The sequence below is a fragment of the Hirundo rustica genome, chromosome 6 (assembly GCF_015227805.2).
Source record: "Hirundo rustica isolate bHirRus1 chromosome 6, bHirRus1.pri.v3, whole genome shotgun sequence".
Lineage (NCBI taxonomy): Eukaryota > Metazoa > Chordata > Aves > Passeriformes > Hirundinidae > Hirundo > Hirundo rustica.
In genome coordinates this window covers 7,389,781-7,413,384 of record NC_053455.1, presented here as the reverse complement: position 1 = coordinate 7,413,384, position 23,604 = coordinate 7,389,781, and the positions used below count along the sequence as shown (strand labels likewise).

General features: G+C 42.2%; 1 protein-coding gene across 3 annotated transcripts in view; it reads right to left on the bottom strand.

Moving 5' to 3' along the window:
• Positions 1-23,604, bottom strand: part of BRF1 (BRF1 RNA polymerase III transcription initiation factor subunit) — a 171,875-nt gene that overhangs the window by 6,811 nt on the left and 141,460 nt on the right. For all 3 annotated transcript variants that reach the window (XM_040066096.2, XM_040066097.1, XM_040066098.1), the window contains one exon: positions 2,167-2,218. In XM_040066096.2, coding sequence (XP_039922030.1) covers positions 2,167-2,218 — 52 coding nt within the window. The remainder of the gene's footprint in view (positions 1-2,166; positions 2,219-23,604) is intronic.

The following is a 23,604-nucleotide window of genomic DNA, read 5'->3' as shown; positions in this document are numbered from 1 at the left end:
TGGTGTGCTCAGTCTGGAGCTCCACCTCCTTCTCTCATCCAGGGAAGAAACATCACGGGAGCTTTACCTCCATCAGCTCTGTAATATGGTCCTTTCCACACCCATTCTGTACTTGGGGGTTTGTACACTAGAGCCCATGGCACACAGAACCAGCCAAAATTGAAGAACCTTAAAGATTAACCATGAATGCTGTGTTGTCATGTGAAGAATTCTGAGAGGGAAGTACTGACAGTACCTGTCACCAGTCAGCTGTTACCAGCACCGAGTCACTTCCCAGAGTAAGAAAGAGGGAAAAGTCTGGGACCACTTCCTTGGAGGACAGTGGTGAGGTGCTTCTAAAAATGAAAGGTCCAAAGGAGACCAAAAACCCCCAACTCTGGTCCATACCATGAGAATAGTGCCACAGTGCTCTAAGTTTTAAATTAGCACACAGTTATGTACTGCTGCATGTTCTCCTATTCCATTGGCAGCAAGCTCTGATGAAATGCTGCAGTTTATTTTTATTTATTTCTTTATTTATAAATGTATTTACTTGGGATGCAGTAGCTCCCAGAATCCTTGTAACTCCAGGCACTTCAGAGATACACTGCAAGAGAAAATCCCTGTACCAGAAAGTTGATATTCTAATTATTCAAACATCAAAGCTGTTCCTGAACTTGTCATATACCATGACAGTCAACCTAAAGAATCTGCCCGAGTTTTTTCAAAGTCACCTCGGGGTTTGCTTCAATAGCTCATTAATAGGGCAAAAGACACCCATTAATTTTAATAGAAAATCAAGTATTTAGATATTTGGATCAGTCAAAGACAGGTTTTCATGATTTTTTAATGCTCAAATTAATCATATTATTTAGAGGAACTTCCCTCCAGTTTATATTTCCTACCACTGCTTTTGCCTCTAGAGTGATCAAATTAAGCCCATCTTGGTATAAGCAGAAATAGACACAACGGTTTCAGACAAACCAGCATCATAATATACATCAATTTATATATTTAAAAGTATCCATCTGCTCTGAAAAAGTGGGTGAATATAGAGGAGCTACAATTGAGTCATTATTTTTTTAAAATTGCACCACGCTAATTAAAATGTGACCTTCTTCTAATTACCATGTCCACTTCCAGACTGCTGTACTTCTAAAAATGTGCAGAGTTTTCTAATGAGCATAGAATAAGAAGTGAAAATGTATTTCCCTAGGCAGGATATCAAACTGTTTCTGAAAATCAATGACTTTTAGTCATTTTAAAAATAAGGCAGTCAAACAACACCTTTAAATAGAACTTCCTGAATTCATTTCCAGATGTCCTGGACTCGAGTTTGGCACTTAGCTTTATGTATGGATGGGAAACTGTCAAAGGTGCTAACCTACCCAAGGGAACTGGTTCACTTTCAGAAGGGTGTCAGTGTCACACGTTCATGGGCAAGAGGGACATCCTTTGGTATCCTGAATTTTTAGATATGCAGCAGACAGTTCATTGTACACAAAATGCCTGCGAATGCTCTGTACAGTGTGAAAATAATAGTGAAAGAGAACAGTTATCATTGATATCTGTTTCCATTATCTGATAATGATCATGAGCCCTTTGGGAGGTGCACAAAGCCACCCAAGGAGGGCTTCTGGCAGTGGCCAGTTACCAGCACTAACCTTTCTGTGGCACTATTACATTTTCAAACTAAACAAACAAAGCAAAGAGTAAGCCAGGCTGTATATGGTGAGCTCTTTCCACACTGGTCTCTGACAGAAACCCAGCCCATCCCTGGGATCAGCTCTGGCTGCACAAAAGTGGAGTTTGCAAAGTCCTTCTTCTCTGTGAGGTCAGTCCAAGTGCTCAGAAACAGGCACGAGCTCTGCCCTCTCCTACCCCTCCTGACCATTTATTTGACATAGACCTTCTCAGATCCTTGCAGGGAGTTTTCTCTTTTTGCAGTCCAATGAAGCATCATGAGGCTGTGCTAATGTTCCTAATGGATAAGATCAAGTCTGGGTTAGAAGACAGCCAATCTCAGCTTTGCAGTGTTCACAGTAACCAACTCCTGGCCTGCTCAGACACACAAGACTCACTTCTTTTACCCTTATCTACCACATGACCAGGGCCAGGCTGAAAACAGCTGGTGGGAATTTCCAAACTCAACCTGTTGCACCAGGAGAAGTGCTGGACTTTTCATACCTCTTCTGTGGCAGCCTTCTTAGCAAACTGGGTTGAAATCAAGGGTCTTAATCTGCAAAGAAAGAAAGAAAAAATGCTGAACATCAGAAAAGTTGCACAAGAGTGTGACACAGAGTATTCATGTTCCAAACAGTGAAAGCACTTTGCTAGTGTTATGTTGTGCAATTACTTTTTTAATGACTTAAGATAAAGAGCAGAGAGCCACAAATGCCACGATAATTAACGCACACATTCCCTCGGGAGCGTCTGTCCCAGATCAAGGTAATAATAAAAGATGCCAGCACAGTGGCAAAACCTCATCTCAAACTGCAGCCCCAGCTTCTCCCCAAGGTCTTTGAAATAGCTACGTTTGCCACATTTTACAAAAACCAAAAGAAAACCGATTTTTGGAGGAATTTCAGACATGGCAAGACTGGGCCACACTCTGATTACCGGGCACTGGTCTGCAACTGCTTCCCTGTATCTGATGATACATAGAGGATACCAGTAAGATAATGCATGCAGGATACCATAATCATCAGAGGCAAGATTTTAACCTCCAGCTACAGAAATCACAAAAGAAAACCACTACCAAAAAAAAAACCAAAACGAAAAACCCAGGGACCCTGAATACCTTGAATGAGAAATGACAGAAAATGAACACAAACATTTCTTAAAACTCTGCATCAGACGTGAAAGAGACCTGCATATTTGGGGAGAAGAGCTGGATCAGTATAACCTTACAGCTAAGTGTTAAATGTTATTACTTCTGAAAAACATTTCATAGTCTGTTGTTTCCTTACTGCCAAGAAGGCTGCTCTCAATCCATCATTTAGTGTTACTTTCTGGTCTCTCCTGCTCATCTAGATGTTTCTATCTAGTCACGAAGAGGATGACTTGCTTTCCACAGAAACCCTGCTCAGACAGCTCCTCAAGCACATCTTTTAACAAAGTCTAGGCAAACAACTTTAATGAATACCAATTTATGCCTCCAGAGATACAGTCTTTTATGATAAGCAGTATTTTACTCTCATTTTTCTCTTAGTCATTCCTCCTTGTTAACACACAGAAACTGGTTGTTTTCCTACTTATTTATTTATTTCAAATAATCAGCAGGAGGAAACAAAACCCCAGAGAATGAGCAGGGGAGACTCAGATCATTATCTCTGATGGTGGAGACAATATTAAAATACAAGATATGGCTAAGCTTCAAAACAGCTCAAAAACTGATCATCTCTGAAAGGCTTTGCAGGACCCAAAAGGCATTTCAGCAACTCAAGTAATTGAAGGTGCCTCCTCCCAACAGATCAAAACAAAAAGAAGCTAAGGGAATGTTCCAGGAGCTGCACCACTGAAGAATCCAGAACACATTATTCTGCTACAGATACCTCTTGTCATATTATATAATTACAAAAAAATTTCAAGATAGAGATTCTCTTGACCTAAATAAATACCTATTATTTACAAATCCTGGTTGACTTCTGGGGTCAGAGAGAATATATTTGAAGGCATGGACACACTCCTCCCTATGTGCTCAGCCTTCTCTTTCCATTATCTAACCCCAAGTGTAGAGTTCTCACCTTTAAATGCTGTCTAGTCCAACCCCCTGCAAGGAGCAGGGATACCTTCACCTGACCAGGTTCCTCAGAGCCCTGTCCAAGCTGAGCCTGAATGTTTCCAGGGACAGGGAATCCACCACCTCTCTGGGCCTGTGCCTGTGCCTCACCACCCTCAGAACAAAAAAGTCTTCCTTAATTCCTGAGATTTGAGAGTACCTACCTACTTTCAATTGCTGTTTTCCAAAACATAACCCTGTTTAGAGGCTTATAAAGATATGATGCAGAAAAGCCAAAAGGTTGCGTAGCTGAAGGATTCTAATTACCACACAGGTTGTGTTTCACTGACATGACTGAAAAACACCCAACTCTGCTAAGAAATGAAGGACTTTTATTTTAAACCCGTAGTCATGATTATTGCAATTAACACTGTACCAAAGATAGCACCTTTTCCCTCCTGCTACCCAAAGACATCAGACCTCCCTGGAGCACCCTGAAAATATTTCCTCCCCCCAATTAAAATCAAGCTGTTGAGTAAGACTCACAAGGTAATCAGAAACTGCTGACATTTCTTTTAGAGCAAATTATACATGTGCTCACACAGTGAAGAAAACAATCACAGCTACAGGAAGCAGAGAGTAAACATTCCAGTTTCATTTTAATTAAAATGGTCCCCTAATGAAAATAAAAAGATTCACGTTTATGAAAAGCCTATTTGCAAAAACTTTAGTGCTACATCCAAAGGCCCTTCTATACCATTTCTCAGCAGCAAGGGAATCTCACACCCAAGCTGAAATTAAAGCTGTATTTCTGTTCCACGAGAGCCGCTCACAACGCGCACGTCTTCGCTTCCTTACTACGAACACAGCACCGCCATCTGATTTGGGCAACGCAGTTCCTCTCTCAGCATAGTGTAAAATGCATCCAGGAGCCGTGGGGAGGATCCTGCTCCTGCCATGGATGGTCAGCACCTGCTGCAGGCCAGTTCCAAGGGGGTCACCCATCACCTGGGTGGAACGGCCTGGCCCACTGCCCCTCCACACTATCCACTTCCTAAAACACCAGCCACGACACCAGAGAAAGGTAAAACCATGGCAAAGAGACACAAAAACTTATTTCCCTGCTGCAAGAATGGCTTCGATTCAAACGACAGCAATAAAAGTTATAAATATATAACTCCCTTGGCTCTCCTTATGCCTGTGGAGAACCCTACAATTACTGTACAAAACCGTTTAAGAAGGTTTTATAGTTGGGGGGTTGTTTTGTTTCTTAAATGCCCCAATGTCCTGACCTCCTTTAACCAGAGCAGCTGCTGCCACACCAGCCATATGGAGCAATAAATTACTGGCTGCCACGGCTACAGATAGGGGCTCCTTCTGCTGTCTGGCTGCACCTCAGAGGGTGGAAAAAAGTGTCCTCACAGAAAAGCATGACTGCTTTTGAGGTTGGGATAGGTCTGGGTATTAATGATCAAAAAGCACCTTGATAAATAAGTAATTGAAGTATCTTCCCCAACTTTCACTGGGCATGACTCGATCTTATCTGTAAAAGTCTACCAAGGGACACACATGCACATATACACTACCAGAAGAAAGATCCTGTCCATCACAGTCCAGACTGAATTAGAGGTTCACAAGCTCCACAAACAATAACATCCTACATTAAGGTACAATTCCATACATACTGAAGTGACAACAGCATCCATTTAAAATGTAATGTGACTGGGAAATAATGGGGCTCCTGGTCTTCCAAAGTGTGTCAGCTGTCGTTCGCTATTTATGATGACATTTAGTTTGGGGCATTTTCCTTATGAACTTTGCAAATTAACACAGTACCTTGTGGGAGGGAGTAACAGAATGGGCAACTTCTCGAACAGCAATATGATCCGTAAAAGGGGATAAAAAAGATTTCACACAGCCCCAAGTGTGTTACATCCACACTTCAAACTACTTCAAAAATTATGCAGATCAACTAATGCTCATGTCAGCCAACACATAACACTGGAAGCAGATTATCTTGACATGTTTGTGACAAAAACTAATGGCATGGTACAAGGCATCAGAGGCTTCTCCCTGCCGAATCTGCTCCGCTCTCAGCTGAGATGTGTGTGATAACGTCTGGGTTTGTCCTCCAGCTTAACAATTTAAAAGAAGATTCAATATAATAGCTCCTGACAGGGCTGCAGATCACACAGACTGAACTTTCAAAGTGTTTTTCTCTGAAAAACAAGCTGGCTGTGACAAACAACAGTTTTTATTTTGCTTATTATTTAATAACAAAAGATTACACGGCACAGTACATAAAAGAGAAAGCGCAGTGAGAGGTAATAAACCCACCTCACTTGCATCAGACTGTTCATCCACCAAAACTTTGACAATACCATAACAATCTCCTCAGTGCAATCCTGCAAGTAATTTGGAAACTCACCCAAAGCTCTGCTTCTGACTGAATTTTAATTTAATCCACCCATGTAGGGAACATCTTATTGCCGCTTACCGCCCATACTAATTTTGTACACGGATGGTCCCAGAATACACAATGGGAAGCTGAGATCGAACAGAGCCCACAGCCACAAGCCTGCAGTGTAATTAGGCAGGTCATCCAAGACAACTGCCCATGAAACCAATATATCCACACACAGGCCTTTCATGTGCAGGGACAGAAAAACTGTTGAGAAATGACTCAACAAGAGACAGGTCAGGTTCTTCACGCTGGCCAAGATCCTCCTCTCACCTGAGGCCAGATGGTTTTGCCTCAGGAGATCAGTTTACTAGACATCTGTGTGAGAAGGAAATTAATATAAATGTTTATACAGGCGAAGAGTGCCCTTTCATTAGGTACTGTCAGTGTTATCCTTACCAGAAAGCTGGGAATTACCTCTCTGCAAGGACTTAAAGCTCTTCTTGGAAACACAACAGCATGAGGAGATACTGACCCACTGTCCTGCCACTGGCTCAGGACAAAGGGGTGACCCTCCCAGACTTGGATGACTGCTCTTTTCCAGAGGGCAAAACAAAGGCTGCAATGACAACCATAACCCTGGAGCACTTTGGGGTCTGCACATCCAGCCGTGGATCCCACCATCTCCCATATCTTCTTCTGCCTGAGAGCCAGATGCTCACAGGAGCCGTTCCCACCACTCGAGAGGAAGTGGAGGCACACAGCCAAGGCCATGGCTGGCCATGACACCCATGAACAGCAGCATGATGCCCTGAAGACAGGGGCTGGGGATCAAGGTGTACTGCACCACCTCAAAAGTCGAGATACAACCACGGACACCATCATGCTCTGCAGAATGACAAAGCACCTGTGATGCTTGCACCTTGAAACAGTATGTGCCTGAACACAAGGTAGGCAGGTGGTTTTGGGTTTCTCAAGGTCAGGCTCTTCACCCTGTTCAACTCACTATCACTGTGAAAGCCCCAAAGAGTTTCCCTGAATCACTCCCCCAAGTGCCAGGGCTGCAGAGACCCCAACTAATGGCAGAAAGACTGCAACTAAGAGCATGTGCAAACTGCAATGAGCTCAGCTCCCACACGGCGAGGTCCCTTTGGAGATGGCTCAGTGCTGCCAGCTGTACAGATGGGACTGATAGAGCAGCAGGCAGGGTCTGAACCCTCCTGGATATGAACAGACAGCTAAGCCAGGTCCTGCTCACTCTGCTCCAACACCCCTGCGTGGGCTCCAACTCCACCAACAGTCAGGGCTTTTGTCCAGTTTTCGAGCAAGCAACACTACAGAAAGCCATTTCAAGCAGGAAAAAAAGCAAACTGAAGTTGACAACAAAACCTGAAGTGAAATGAGGAATTGTTCCCACTTCTGATTACCACTCAGGCCTCTTTCATGCTGGATCAGAGGAGCTTGGCTTTCACCCATGCAGCACCGGACAACACGGCACTGAGAACATCTCCAGTGATAATGAGAGCAGCCTCTCCCAACACCTGGAACTGAGCACTGAGGGGCCAAAACCCGCAGGAGGAAACTGGAAAAAAGTAAGAATCTCTACCATTCACTGCAAAGTAGACTTACCAGTGAGGAACTAAGCACCTACATCACTCACCAAAAGGCTTTTGAAAAGCAGGAACTTGGCTAGTGTGTCGTGAGTTAAACACCAATTTCAGGCTTTTCAGACAAGGGCAGGGGCTATGACATCTGTCTTCAATAACCCAACTCAGAGTGGGCAATATTTTTCTGCATAGCTGCAGCACTTTTTCCTCAATTAGATGTTGGAAAATAGCAATTTGCTGATCTTCCCACTGACTAAACCAACAGATTTTCAACAGCAAAAATTAAAAGAGCAACATATAAGGCCACCTCATTGGGACCAAATGAAATTATGCTCCTGCAGCAGATCCCAAACAATATCGGCACATATCTGTTTCTAAAGGAAATTGCTGCAGATCATGGGAAATTACAATTGCTTCAGGACAAGATAGGCTGACTGATCTAATATTTCTGGTTGACACACCTTCTTCCTGGGTTTGTCAATAAAAATACTGATGAGCTCATCTCTCCACAGGTCAGGAAACTATTAGTCAAAAATATGCTATTCCTTTCACCATGGAAATTTTTCCAGATGAAATGATGGCAACAAAGCAAATCTGCACCTTGCTGAGAAAAGCTACTTAAAATAAGGAAGCTATGAAGCATTTTAATGAAGGTAAATGAGTAATCATAATGGTCTCAGTTAAGCAAGTCTAATGGCAGTGTCACTTTTAAGACATGGGCGTGAGACAACTCGTGGTGAGAATCCACATGACTTAACTATCATGTAGCACCATCCTTCAAATGGCAACAGTGCAGAATGCAACTGCTATGGCAGAAAGAACCATTATTAGCAGATAAGGCAAATAAAAATAACTCTAAAATGGTGCTTGAAACTATAGTAACAAGAAGTGAAACTTTATAAATTAAATGAACACATTATCATCTCAACAGAAGGATTATGCTATTGAAAAATTCTCATCAGTGTCACTGTTTCTGGTGCAAATATATTTTTCTAGACTCAAGCAAAGAGGATTACAGATATTTGCTTTTGGACAAGTGTTTTGATCAATCCTAACCTCATGAAAGCTTCAAATGAGGCAAAAGATAAAAAGAAAACACCTTAGTAACCTGCAGTCTCTTGGAACAATTCATTGAGGTTGTTATACCCAAAGGTGATGCCAGATCGATCGCTGGATCTTCCCTGTTGACATTACAAGGACAAAAATCAAGCCAGACAAAAGAGTAACTCACTTCTTCCACACCTCCAGCAGCCTATATCACCAGGCAAATTCAGTTTCTCTCATCCAATTATGTAGGCAAAACTAATATTTCAGAATTCAGGCAACTATAGATTCATACAAGTAATCCATCAAGGAATAAAGATGGATGACTGATTCTTTTTTTTTTTCCTTGTGTCTGGTCTATTATACATTAAAGAGCAATTTCACTGGCAGCCATCTGGAAATCAATGTATTCCAAGCTTTATTTTATGATTACCAACATTCCCCTTCGTAACTCATTTCTAATTATAAGCAATAAATCATTCCTTCTTGCTTGTAATTTATAACAGCCAATTATGGCAAACCTCTTATTTAAATAGCAAATCTCACTGTAAAACATCACATATTTTGAGGTATGCACAGAACATCTAATCAGGCAGCCAAATGGTAGAACAATGATTTAACGTGGGTTTTGCAACCACCAAAAAGACACAAGTGGAGGAATCCACCTTCCCCTGTGAGCTGTACACACCAGAACTTTTCAAAACTGAAAGCACAGGTCTCATGTGCCTGACTTGATGTAGAAGAGATTTACATTGCAGCAATACTTGAGCCAGGACACAATTCAGGGAAGGCTGATGTCAAGGATTCCCTTTACTGTACCAGGACATGAATAGAAACTGTGGCAGACAAAGCTGTAGGTTGGTTAAGTAAGAACTTCTGGGCAATGTCTAGTTTCATTTCAGGAACCAGTGAAAGAACACAGCTCTAGATTTAATATTTACAAAAACAACTCAAGTAGCTTTTCCCATGTCTGGATTTGTGTTTGAAACTGGCTGGCCTCCTCCCCACAAGCCAAAGGACTCCCCCATGCACTGCCTAGGTGCTCAACATCACACCTACTCCTTGTTACATCGGTTTTGTAGGTGTTAGCATAGAGCACGAGCAAGGCACTCACTCAGATCACTTCTCCCCATCCCTCCGAGCCAGGAGAGGATCAGGCAGAACAAAGCAATCAAACAGTCGGCAGAGAAAAAGTGTCACCAAATAAATCCAGATTCTTCCTTCAGGAGCAGCCTTTAATGGTGCTTTGCTATGGCAACCCTTACCAACAGAACACTAGCAAAGAAATGTAGTGGTGGATGTCAGATAAGACCAAACAGGGTCAGTCCAAAAGCACAGGCAAGGACACAGAAAAAACTTTAGTTATATTTGTTCTTCATTGTAGGTCTGAGTAACAGGCATGTGAGTGCAAACACAAGAGAGAGGCTTCTTATAAATAGCTCTGCTGGGATTTGTCCGTTAGGAAAAAAACCCTCACTCTTGTCAGAAAAGTATTTGATACAATTTTGGATACAGAATTTATTACATGAGAAACTGAGCTCAGGAACGTGGAAGTGGTTCCCACTGAGATTTTATTCGGTCATCACACAGCTCGAGTCTGTTCCAGCTTCACATCGTGTCATCTGGTAAGCGTTTACAGTAGGAATCTAGGGAACTGGATTTGGAAAAAATCCATCACAGTTGACCTAAATCTGATCTGACCTGAATAATCAAACTGAATACCAAATTCAAAAATGGCTAGACAAAAGAGAGGAGTGGGAATTCTTCAGCTGCAGGAGTTATCTCACTCTCTCCTCGGCCATACATTGGGTTAGACACCCCTTTTCTTTTCCCAAACAGCCATGGTGATGGAGGCTATGTGAAGATCCCCATCCAAAGGTGTCGAAGACAAATGCACAAGTGCTGCAGGCTCCACCACGTTCCCGTTCCTTTTGAGATACCATTCACTCATGAGAGAACGTGGTGGTGCATTCCTCTCTGGCAGGCTGCACTATGATCTAAGCAAGGCACCTGGAAATAGGCAATGGAAGATAGCAAGTGAAAAAGAAAATCCGAAGAGAATGCTTTGGATGGGCAGTGGTGACCATGTCAGTGCCATCTGGCTGTGTCTTTGCACAACCATCCCAGAGGGTGGCCTTGGCTGATGTGGTGCTGCAACAACCATGGGGAAATGTTCTGTTAGACCCACGGCCATGCCAGCCCTCCCTACAACCACATGTCAAAGCGACAACCTGCCTTGTCACCAAGCCCTGCCCATATTGCTGCTTCAGGGTCTCAGAGGGTTACACTGCCAGTGCTGCTTTATTGCTGAGAGACTGAGCTGAAGATGTACAGGTGCAGCACCACCTAAGCAACACAGAGCAACTCTCCATGGATGGATCATTATTTATAGAGACCGTGTAGTGATGTGTTCAACAAAAAGTTTCACCACTTTCAAGATTCCTTGTCTTCTTTTTATGATAGATCTAAGTATTATTTATTAGTCTTCTCCAAACACAAAGCTCAAAGGCATTTTAACATCTGGTTTATTCTCTCAGCAGTGAGAACAAGAACACTGAAGAAAACTAAAAAATCACTGGCTTGATGTCGGTGAAACTTGGGCAGTATTTCTGGCAAAATCTTTGAACAAGGATGCAAAAAAACAGCCTGTAGAAAACTAAAGGGAGGGAAAAACAGACACCAAAGCCTATAAATTTCATTTTGAAAACAAGGCGTCATTCTTACTATGCCTGTGGATGTGTATCTTCCCCATACAAAGTTTTAAAAGCTTTATATAAACTATACTTCTAAGCAAGCTTGTAATTAGCTAGGGGCAGGCTTGGCTTTAATTACAGCTTGAAGAGGCACACATTATGGAAATACTTAGCTAATAACCACAGCGATGCTCTGTTGATGGCTGAGGTCAGGCCAGCATGTGATTGCCATGTAACCACCTGAGTACTTTCTGTCCTGTGTAAACTGGGCTCCCTAATGAAGGAGCAGGACCGGTCTGTCAGGTCTTCCTCCCTGCTCTGCCATACAGGCTAAGCCAGGCTTTGCTGGCAGCAATGCTGAGATGTCCGGAGTGCCTGCATCTGGCCTCCCTGCTCCTTACAAGAATGCTGTGGGACACCTGTTGTCACCTCACCTGAGATGCTGTGCAAAAGGAACTGGGAACCTGCAGTGGAAGATGAAACTGCACCATTTCAGCATCAGGCAAGAACAGCCTGCACCCAGTGCATGAGTTGGTCAGATACCAGCATACACCGTGAACACATACATATTAACCTGTACAGCTTTTTTCAAAGTTAATACGAGGTTGATCCCACATCCCATCCCAAAAACCCAATCGGATAGTCTACAGGAAGAATATACCTCCAGTACCAAATTCCTGCAAGTTCACACAGATCTCTCACAATTTTGGATCCAACCTTTACTGGCGTAAGAAAGGACCAGAAAGTAAACTGTACTTTATTCCAACCTCAGAAACTGCTTGCCTGGCAATCTCTACTTGAGTATAAGTATGCATGGATAATTAAGTGCAAAACCAATACAAATCACTGGGAAAATGGCTATTTACCATTGAATGTGACACAAGCTTAAAATATGCATTGCTACACACTGTGGGTGCTTGCTCATACACTCTGTCATGTACCAATGAATCGCTGAACTGGGTCACAGAAGCCCTTCATGATCTAGAAGTCCTGTCTCCTTCACAGTGCATTTGGTACAGATAAAGAGATGAGTATAAAAATGCAGCCACATTTTTCTACAGAAAGGAAATTCCAAATGGAAATGTTATAAAGGAAAACAATACTAATTGCTGTTTTAAAATCTGTGCACAATGCGTGCAACTGCTTCTGAGAGGCTGAGAACACTTGTCTGCATGTGGGGAGCAGACAGCACCATCTTCCCCAGGGTGTATAAGGTTGCACATCTGTGGTGACATTAGATGAGCTTTGCAGGGGATCCTATGTGTAAAACAAACTTACTTGATAGTGTCTTGCTTTAATACACCTTAATACTAGTGTTAACAGATAGAATGATCCAATAGAAACCTCACTCTAGCTGCAGGGGAGATGCCTCTCACAGCCTCTCCTGCTGGTTTAAACTGGATCAACTGGAAAACCTGCCCAGGTGAAGACTATTGCCTGCAGTCAGCTGCACGTGGCTGGTGAACAGGGGGCAGCTCTGGGCCACCAGTCCCTAATCTGGCTCAGTCAAAACAAGCCAGGTCAGCCTAAGGAGACCTCTGCTAACTATTACCTTTGAAATTGGTGGAGTTTTCACAACCAGTTGAAGGGAACTTGCACAAGCAGGTCAGGCAGCAGATCTGAGCACGGGGAAGCTGAGTTCAGCTGGGAAGATGTTTTCCTGACCTTGGCTTACAACCAAGGCTCCCAACACCTCCTCTGCACTGAGCCTTCACCTGGACAGGCGGAAGGCTGACCCCAATCTCCAACATTCAAATGAGCAAAACTTCTGTTAACTGGGAATCAGCCACTCCCCGTCAAAGTGAAACACGGCAAAACCCGTGTGTCAAGATCAGTTTAAAAATCCTTACTCCACCTCAATTTTTTACTCAACCCTTACAAGAAATTGTGACCCCTGGTGCGTAGTTCTTCAGCCAACAAAAATCCAGCTTCAGAGAAAGGCCAATGTAAAAGCCAGGCAATTCCTCCACTTCAGTATACCTATGGAAGATGCATTAAAAAGAAAATTACTGCAGCTACAAGGCTCCATTCAAAAACCGCTCGTGCACATCCTCAACTCTGTGTGCACAGAAATACTGAGGGGCTGGGGTTGTCCTTCAGCACTGTGCTGCTCCAGCTGAGAGGGAGTCACATAAATGCTGTGTAAGCTACACTCCTACCACAATTATTAAGATATGGGCTGTGAACAGTAAAAGAAGTTCAACTGACCATGAAATGTGCAAATACTACAGTAAATAGATATTTATACACTGTCTTATTTATACAGAATTCCTCCTTCCCATCCTATCATTCATATTTTGTCACAGTATTGTGTCTAGTTTTTCAGACAATTTTGGACATATAACATGTTATAGTACAACTCTAGTGACAATGTGTAAAATCTGAGACAAATGCTATCCATCTCAAGTAAATCCCTTGCTTCTTCCTTTGTACTTAGCAGAGCTTGCTCTCCAACCCTGTGAAATAATTGTATTGAACAGAGAAGACAGTAATTCCCACTGTAGTTCAAACCCCTCTAAATACTAACCCGTGTTTGAAGATCAATTAAAAAAAATGCACTTTCAGGTTACGCTTCTGCCCCTTTCTTTTTTTTTTTTATTTTTATTTTGAACTTCAACTCCTCACATTAAAAATTCACAGCAAGGAAACCAATATTCCTGCAAGACCTGGGCTACTTGAAGTGAAGTGCTCAGCAGCATTGTGAGGCTGGGTATGCACAGCCCCTTTCCAGGCTTTGTGCCGCACGCACCCTCTCCAAAGGGAAGGGGCTCCCCGCCGCACACAAAGACGGGGCTGTTTGGGCTGAAGTCACAACTTCAAAGACCAGCAGCACAGAATTTGCCAACTTGCTTGGCCATTCAAGCAAATGTCAACTGAAACAAAAGCACACCGAGGAAAAGTTGTTACCGAACGCCACGCTGGGAAAATAATGCAAATTTGTATCAATGATCAACTTAGCTTTAACTGAGCCTAATGAGCAAGTTGCTTACGTTTGGGGTTTTTTGGTGGGTTGTTTTTTTTTTCATCACCACACTCATTTTGTTCTCTAAAAGGATTTCTGAAGCATCAGTTTCAGGAAAAAACTTGATTTAAAAAAAAAAACAAAAAACAGTGACAGCCTCCCCTGCTTTTTAAAAGAAACTTTAATGCATAACATTTAGATCTCCTACATTCTGTACTTGGTCAAAATATGCAGCAAATGCCTAAGAAGTGCTTGGCCCCGGGGAGACAACAGTCTGCACAGACTCACTCGTAACACACGCCCGCCTTTCAGCTGTTTAATCTCCATACACTGTATTTCCTTTATCAGCATGACAGCATCGCTCCACTTTGCCTTAGTTTTTTGTGTCTACAGAGTATCGTGAGAACATCAATACTTGGCAAGCTAACACTTGGGCTTTTAGCATGACATCACAGATCTCTGGGTTACTTTGCTCTGTTGGTTAGTAAAATGTTACAGCAAATAAATAGTTGTATAAAAGAGGGCTTTTTGTTGTGTGTGTGTGTGTTTTTTTTTTTTAATGCAATTTAAGAGCTATATTGCAACATAAACACTTTTTACTGTGCATGTTTTTATAGAAAAAGTTTTACAGAGTAAAAGAAACTGAATCAGATTTAAACACATGCACAATAGACTTACATTAGAAATTAATTTGGTAGCAATTTATGGTCCTTTGGTGTGAATTTTCACAGTCACTCTTAGAGCAAGAATGTATAAATTCAGAAGTGTTACGTTTTGCCTGGCCTCAATGGGGAAATTACAGCTCTAAGGTTCTTGTTACCTCTGCGCTTTTGAGTATTAATAATTTATTTGAAAATCTTAATACAAGAAAGCAGCCTAAACCTCTTCAATAAAATACACGTTTCTACCATGAACACACTTCACACATAGGTGCTAAAACCAATTGCCAACGCTGGCAGAAGCTGATCAATCCAATACTGAATTCATTTAGTGCCTCTACGTCTTCCCATTGGATTCTGACGCCTATGCAAGCAGTCCTAACATTCAAATTCCCCATCCATCTCACAGGATAAATATGAAAAAATACGCTTCAGAGACGGCATACGAGTGATGTGGAGTTTGCACCAAATGGCAGCACCACGCAGAGAGCCCGGGAGCAGATTTTTCTCATCTCTCAACAAAAGCAGTCTGGAGAGGCTGCTGAGCGAGTGCTGTCCCTGCAGTCATGCCCTGGGCTCCTGGCCCACCAGCCCTCCTGGCAGCACAAGGGGTGTGTTTGGCAAAACCACAGGGGAACAGCTCCCCTCGCCTGCCATGCGCCGATCCCTGCGATCCCCCCGCGGCCCCCATTACCAGCCGTCGGTGTTTAATGCACTTTAGTTCAGACACAAAATCCACGGGGTGTTCCAGCCCCCAGGAAGCTCAGGGCACAGACTCCTGCAGACATCACCTGAACAAATCCTCCAGGATGATGCAGGAGAGGCAGGCTGATGCTGATGCCTGACCCACCACACCCAGCTCTGCCCTCCTCTCATTTCCCAGTTTTCAGAAGAGGACTCCATCAGACTCATCCCCACATCAGCAACAGCATCTCAGACCCAACCAAACCTGACTGCTCCCAAATGCTGATATCCACCTCGGCCAGGAAGCACGTCCAGGTGTGCGCCCTCTTACACAACCAGCATTAGTGCAACTTGGCTTTTGCTTTCCTTTCCCTCACACATTTCAACATCACGGTTCAGATAAGATGATGTGAAAGCCCCTTACATTTTTTAAAGGACAGCAACACCCCAAGTAAGTGTCTTTAGCAGCAAGAGCTAAAAAGTTAAGACTCTACCTGTCAAACTGCAACTCAAAGTTGGCTTTAGTTCTGACATGAACAGCATGCAAGCCTCATATTTATTAAAAACAGATGAAACAAGTCCCAATTCTTTTTGAATAGCAAAACTACTGAAGAGACCTGGTGGAGTTTAGCACAGTGGGAGGTTTAGTTGTCTATCACCACACGTTTAAACACTTGAGGTCTCTGCAATAAGTGTTGAATTGAATTCACCATCAAAAGACAAAATCCATGTTCTGTCTGCCAAAACCTTTAGCAGCCTAAACAGAAAATGTCAAAATTGATTTTCAGCAAGGGTATAGAAATAAAATCCAACGTTTTCAAGTCTTTAGGGGATAGATAGATAGACAGATAAACACCATGACAGACAGATGAATTTACTGCTACAGGTAATTTTTTATTCCTCCTAAGCAAAAATCAGGCTTCAAATGGATTGTTACAGTTAAACAGATTAAGAAAAAAACCCCCAACTAATGAGTAATTTTATTGTTAAATTCTCTGGTCTGTCATAACCATCGGCCTAGAGGTATAAAGCAAGCAGATTTTTTTTCTAAAACACTACTGTTTTATTTGCATTAAGGTTAAAGAGCTTCCTCTCTCCTTGACTGGTGTCAGATGTAGTAAAATAAAACCGTTTGAAAGGAGAAAAAAAAAAAACAACCCGCTCAGAGCGATTAAAAGTGCTGTTTTGGAGGCTCTTTTCCTCCTTTTCCACTTCTCTGACAAAGTCATGAACTATCTTTGGGCTCACTTCTCACCACAGAGCTGTTGCTGGGGTTTGCCTGCAGTGCCCTCCCAAACCCCATCCCTCTCAACCCCTGGCCAGCTCCAGCTCTCCCCATTTGCTGTGGGAGAAGGTGGGGCTGGTGAATTTGCAGATTCCCTCTTCCCTCTAAATTTAGCACGGGTTTAAAACTCCTGATTTAAAGAGTGCAGTGAAACACAGAGCAAAGGAAAGGCGAGCCAGTGTCCGCAAACTCTCCAGGTTGACTCCCAGCATTTCCTGAACACAGGAGTGGCTGAGCTGACAAGCTGCCTGCTCTGCTCACAGCCAGGCTCCCACATTTGAGAGGACTGTGAAATAAGCAACTTCATAACACTGCTGTAAGGCAATTAATGCTAATATTAGAAAAAGGAATTTGAATAATCGGGCTCTGCAAAATGCAGGCTTACTAAGCAGCAAGCTGGACTGCTTTCAAACCTACCCTGTAACCTGTTTTCATACACTTTTGAAATGAACAACTAACCTGCACCCAGCATCAGATTTTAGTTCCCCCCTTCTGTTTGCGATACTAAAAAACCCAAACAAACAAACTGCTCCTACTTGAAATGGTAAAACATCTGTGAAAAGGCCACCAGAGTGGGAAAATAATTAGCTGATGGTTTGTCTCTTTAGGACTAAACCCACTTTAACAGGGTCAACAGGAGCAATGGGGGAGAGAGGTCAAGACAGCTCCACACCAGCACGGCTCTGGGTTGCAGGCAGGAGCTTTCGGCTGCCCCCATTCCAAGGAGCATGTGACAGCCCCACTCATGCAGGAGAAACAAACTAGCCCTGGTGATTTACAAATCCCTTTTATGATGTTCTCAAACACTTTTGCGTTTCTACTTGTGTGAGTGGCCAGAAAAAAAACCCCAACTTTTCAGGCGCTGACTTCAATGGAGGGAGTTGAAACTGGCCCAGCCTGGCATCCTCATCCTCCCCTCTCACCCGTTAGTGACTGGGACATGCAGCACCCTCTGCTTGCACGCAGTTATGGTTCACCTCCAGCTACAAAAGATCCTTGGAAGTGAGTAAATGCCTCACCATCACCATTTCTCTCTTTCTTCCAGTTCATGAGTGCCCTAAGGAAGAAATTGAAACTTCATCTAATCAGACACAGCTCCAAAAGGAGACAAAGATCTTAATTCACTTCAGTATTTGGCCTTGAACCTGTATTTTGACTACAAATGTTTGCTGTCTTCCAACACAGCACCCAACCTTACCACCACCGAGGCTCCTGCTGTCCCACCAAAATTAGCCTTTTCCTCAGCTGTATCCCAGCTCTACCATTCCATATGCTGCTGTTTACATCATCTACACTCCAAAAGCTGGCACACCTCCTGTCCATGGGCTCCTCACACCACACTCTGGATGGTGCTTCAGCATTTCCTCTGGATCAACATCACTATGTTCTCTCCTGCTGAAACCACACTAATGACTCCCATTCTCTCATCTGCAGAAGCAAATGGTTCTCCAAGACAGGCCTAATGCCTCCCTAATCCGTCACATGCTGCTCCTCCAATGAGTGGCCCAAATTGGTCTTTTTGTAGAGCCGCGTATCTAATTTGCAGTCCACTATCTCTATCTTTTTCAGCCTTATGGCTTTTACAGCTTCTGTTCCCATGTTCGTCTGCGTTTCAGATTGTATTTCTTCGGATGCATTAGCCTGGATGTTCTCCAAGATGCTCTTTTTTATTTCCTACTCTTGGTTATATTTTTTTTTCCTTAGCAGCACTACTTTGCACAGTCATTTTCAGTCAACTTTGCTGTATGACTCACTTTATTGTCTCCTGCAGATTTCATTAGTGTAGTTTTCCAACTCATTATGGGGTAGGACTGAATTTCATGCATTGCTCAAGCTTTCCACAAAACATCTTCTTGCAAGTTAGCACCTTCCTTGCTGTTCACTTTCGCAGTTGTGGAACTGCTCCTCAAAAAGAAAGATCTTGGGGGTAAGAGAATCTGCCTAAACAGAGCAAGTTTCCTAAAGTGCTAGGAGGAAAATGCTAACAGAGAATCCGGGTGTGTTATCACCATTAGCTCCTGGAAGACTTTGGTTTTTCCCATGACCTGTTTTGTTAGGTATTTGAAGGTAACTCCTTGCCAGGAACAGATGGTGTTCAAGCAGACAACTGGCAAAGGATCCAGAAGAGTGCACTGAGACGGTGGTGTGTGAAAGCCTGGCCCGTTATCCAAAACAACGGTATGATTACAACAGGAGCTGCCAAAAGGCATTGTTTTGGAAAGAAAACGTAGTAAGTAGGACAAAAAAACCCTGTAGGTGACGAAATGTAAGAAACTTTCTGATACAAGGATGGTGCCTTGGCTATTAGCTCAATTTTTGAATTTGTATCAAATAGTCTACAGATGGCTGGAAGTGAGTAATGCTTTGACACGTGCCCGGATAAAAGAATATGATAATGAACTTCCACAGATGTGATGGCACAATTAAAATAGCGGACAAGAGAAGCACTTTTTGCGAAACACTTAAAACCAAACAAATCTTAATGCTCCACCAAATGCCTTCAAGTGGCTGAATAAATTTCCTCCCTGTTTTTACTCCAATATTACCTTACTTCAGACCCAAAAAAGGATAACATAGGAGACCTTCAAAAGAATCACACTATACATTATGTATGGGTTTCAGATAATCCCTGCTAACTCCAAAAACATTTCATTTTCAGAAACTGCATACTCCCCCAGCATAAACATTTATAATGATGCAAAATAGAACCAGAAGAGATCCATTCCTTTCTAATGCTAAATATTGCACAAGCAACTACCATCTTTGTAATCTTAATGCTGCATCAACGCAATTTCCAAAACAGAATACAAAATTGAGAATAAATTGTTAGGAGATTACTCTTCAAGAAAACTATTGCCAGTAAGCTCCTAATAAGACCTGTCACTTTGACCTTCACGCATATTTTTTAACTCCTCCACTTGCTGCAATGTTTGTGTGAGTCTAAGTGCAATGAAGAGCCCATTTAGGGAGCAGTCCCTTGAGCATTATGCCTCAGCAAGCCACAACCTTGAAATACCCATGGAACCATTTAAAATATTTACAGCCCCCAAGGTCAAGCTTTGGAGAGCCCGGACAGAAATCTATCACACTCTGAGAAATGGAAACACTTCTGCCAATCCTTCCTCCCTAAAAAAAGTATGGTTAACATCAATGTCGAAGAATTGTTTTAAGCAAACCCTGCAGATACAAGGAAACTCACGTATTTTTTCTCGTAACTCACCTCTCTGCAACACACAGGTAACGTTAATCTTTAGAATGCCCCCTATAAAATTTAGAAGGGAAGTGGTCCTAGGCACAAGATTTCAGGCCTTTATTTCAAGTGACTGTATTTCTGGGGAGTAGGGGATGCTGCAGGTGCAAAGCCAGAGCCAGCATTACAATTCCAAGTGCCAAACACCGCAGCAGAAAAGTCCCATAAAGCTGTTTACCAAAGGCTGCCCTGTTAATCTATTACTCATCAGGGGGCAGTGGGGCCAAAGCAGCTGCTGCATTTCAGGCTGTGATGTAACTCACAGTACTGTTGCAGAAGCCTCACTGAACGCCCTGAGGTGTCATCGCCTGTTCCTGCCAGCTCCATATTTCTCTCACATCAGTGCATGTATCTACCATTTAATTGACATATAGGCAACTCCACACTTTGCAACATCACAATCCATTTAGAATTCACTTTTTGCCCCTTAAGCATCCTTCCCTGCACATCATCTGTAAATCATTTTGATTAGGGCATCTTAAGTACAGTCAAATGATTTTGATTACGATATGATGCTCTCATAATTGAGCAATTCAGGGAAAGTTCTAGTTTTATGTAGACACTATTTTGAAAGAAGTTGTTCACTCTGTTCCTCCCACTTAAACAGCAAGTTGATCCTTCTCATCCTAACCAACAACTGAAGGCTACTGCAGAGCTACAAAGCCCACAAAATGATACTTGTATAACCATTAACTGAATGTTTGCTGCAATCAAGGCAATAATTAAAAGCCATTAAAAATAAAGCCACAGGCTGACCCAGCATCAGTCTCAACCCTTTCAGGCAATGAGAACTGTCACTAGAAGTGACAACTTCCTGGCTCAGGAGGACACTGGCTAAAAAAAAAAGGCCCCAAGAAATCTTGTAGTTTTTTTAAAAAGATCCTAGTATATCTCACAAGTGAGGTTTGCCACTGCCAGATGGTCGATAGGAATGCTAATGGAAAGAGTTGAAGCTGAAATAAATCTGCCACTTTTAATCAATCACAGACAACTGTGTCATCAATCAATAAGGGACTAGTGTTATGACAAACTCTCTTTGGTTCTCTACAAGCAAAGTTGATAAAATGCATCACACCTATGTATCCATTATCAATACTGGCAATACTGGTGGTTTTGAGGGTTAAAGGTTATTTTTGAGGTTATTCTTTCCTTAGCTATGTGGTGATTTTGGATACATCCTGAAAAAAACAACAGTTACTAAATGTTAGAAGATATTTAGAGAGTAAATCAGTTGGGAAAGAAAAAAAAAGAACCCAACCAAAAAACCACAAAACAAAAAACCCAACAAAACCAAACCCCATACCACTAGAAGCTCAGAAAGTCCCACTAATTTCTAGAATCATAAAACTTGGAAGTTACCTTTAAAGGCCATCTAGTCCAACCCCCAAAAATCAGCTACTACCTGAAAGAAATGCACTCCTTATTTCCAAGTCTTTACCCACAAAAACAGGGTGCACTCTCCACTGTTCAGAAAAGATAATTATGAAAAGATAACGATGCAATATCCTGACACTCCATCTATGTCTCGTACACTCCACTCCAACCCCTCCAAACATCTGGTGACCACAAAAAGCCATAGAAGCAGAAGTCACCAAGATAAACAAGTTCCTTTGTGAAAACTGGAAGTAGGAAGAGGAGATTCAAAAGAGTTCCCCAATAAAAGGGGAAAGAATCAACCACATGCCACATAGCTGTAGAACTGGGGATCTTGCTTCAGGAAAGGAAGGGAATGACCACGGGAAAAAAGATGGAAACCAGTAGAAAATTAGATTTTGCTACTTCCATTGCTTACTGGTAGTTTTGCAAATATATTTTTAACAGACTTCCAAATTCAGCCTCAGTAAGAATCACGGCTTTTTGCTTTCACTGACAATTGTCCATCACTGTTTCAAAATGTAATTGCAAAACCAAGACTCCACGATTAGGTGAAGGAAATCCAATATTTTCCCAGATTAGAGGCAATATGGGATTCACTTGCTTGAAAGAAAAAATAATAAATGACTGAAGTTACTAAAGCACAAGAGCAAACAAGTCATTTCAAATCCATTTACAAAGACACAGGAAATTATAATTACCCCAAACTTCATAACTTGCCTATCAGTACAGCAATAAATACATCACTAAAGATGCTTCTCCTTCCTCACCCAATTATAAACTCCCAGTATCTAACAAACAAAGACCATAAGTCAACACAAAAAAAATTTCACGGTGGATTTGCAGCTCTCACTGGGAAAAATCAGGCCGACACAGACACTCCTTCACCTTCCCTTCATCAGCCAGCTGAGAGATGACATCTTTGCAATGATGAGCAGCAGAAATGAAGCACTCACAGTTTGCTTGTGTTTCTTCTTTTCTTTTACATCCCCATCCAAGAGTAACTGTGCTGGACAGGATCACTGGAACAGCGTGATCATCCCTCAGTATGATTTCGAAGGAATATCGAACTGTGTCTGCACACAGAGAACACTGTGGATCCATTTTATGAAATAATGAATGCCAGGATGAGTAACCCGATATCTTCAAAATTTAAACCCAACAATTTTTATTCCAGTAATAATACTCTGAAAGGTAATGTGTTGGAGTTATTATAGACTGCTGCAGCATCATAGATTAGTTTCACAGTATTGATTCTCAGGAGACCAGAACGGCAGATACGTGAATGTTCCCTACAGTTTAATCAGTGAGACCCTTTCAGTGTTTCTGAATTATTTTTCTCCATTTTCCTTTTTTTTTTTTTTTTTGTGCCTTTGAAGTTCTAAGGAAAAGAAAAACACAGCTATTTTCTCCTCTTCATGCAAAATGAAAGGTTCTTTTTCTAGATTTTGAGAGAACTGCAGTCAAAACCATGCTTAGGAGCCTAAGTTAGACAGAAAGACAATAAATAACATTGAGATATACTTGGTAAGAGCTGAAGAAAGATCATTAAAGACAAGGGTGGCACCCATACTAAAAAGTCTTACAAAATAAGAAAGGAAAATATTTGCATCAATAGAATAGGCAGCAACTACACAATAGAATAGACAGCATCTACAGTAACTTAACTGAGAACGCTGCAGCATAAATTGGAAAAAATCAGACATTTTTAAGTAGATTGTTTCACCATTTCATCCCAAAAGCACGCACAACGCCTGAGTACATCCATTCAAAGGCATGCCTCGTTATGGACAGAGCCTCACTATTTTGTGTGGTGCTTGTATACATACCAAAATAATACTATAGACACACCAAAATACACATCACTCAGGTTCAAGACATGAACCAAAGTCCACCAAGGTCAGTGGGACAAACTCCAGGCCTAGGTATGTACAGAAAATCCTCA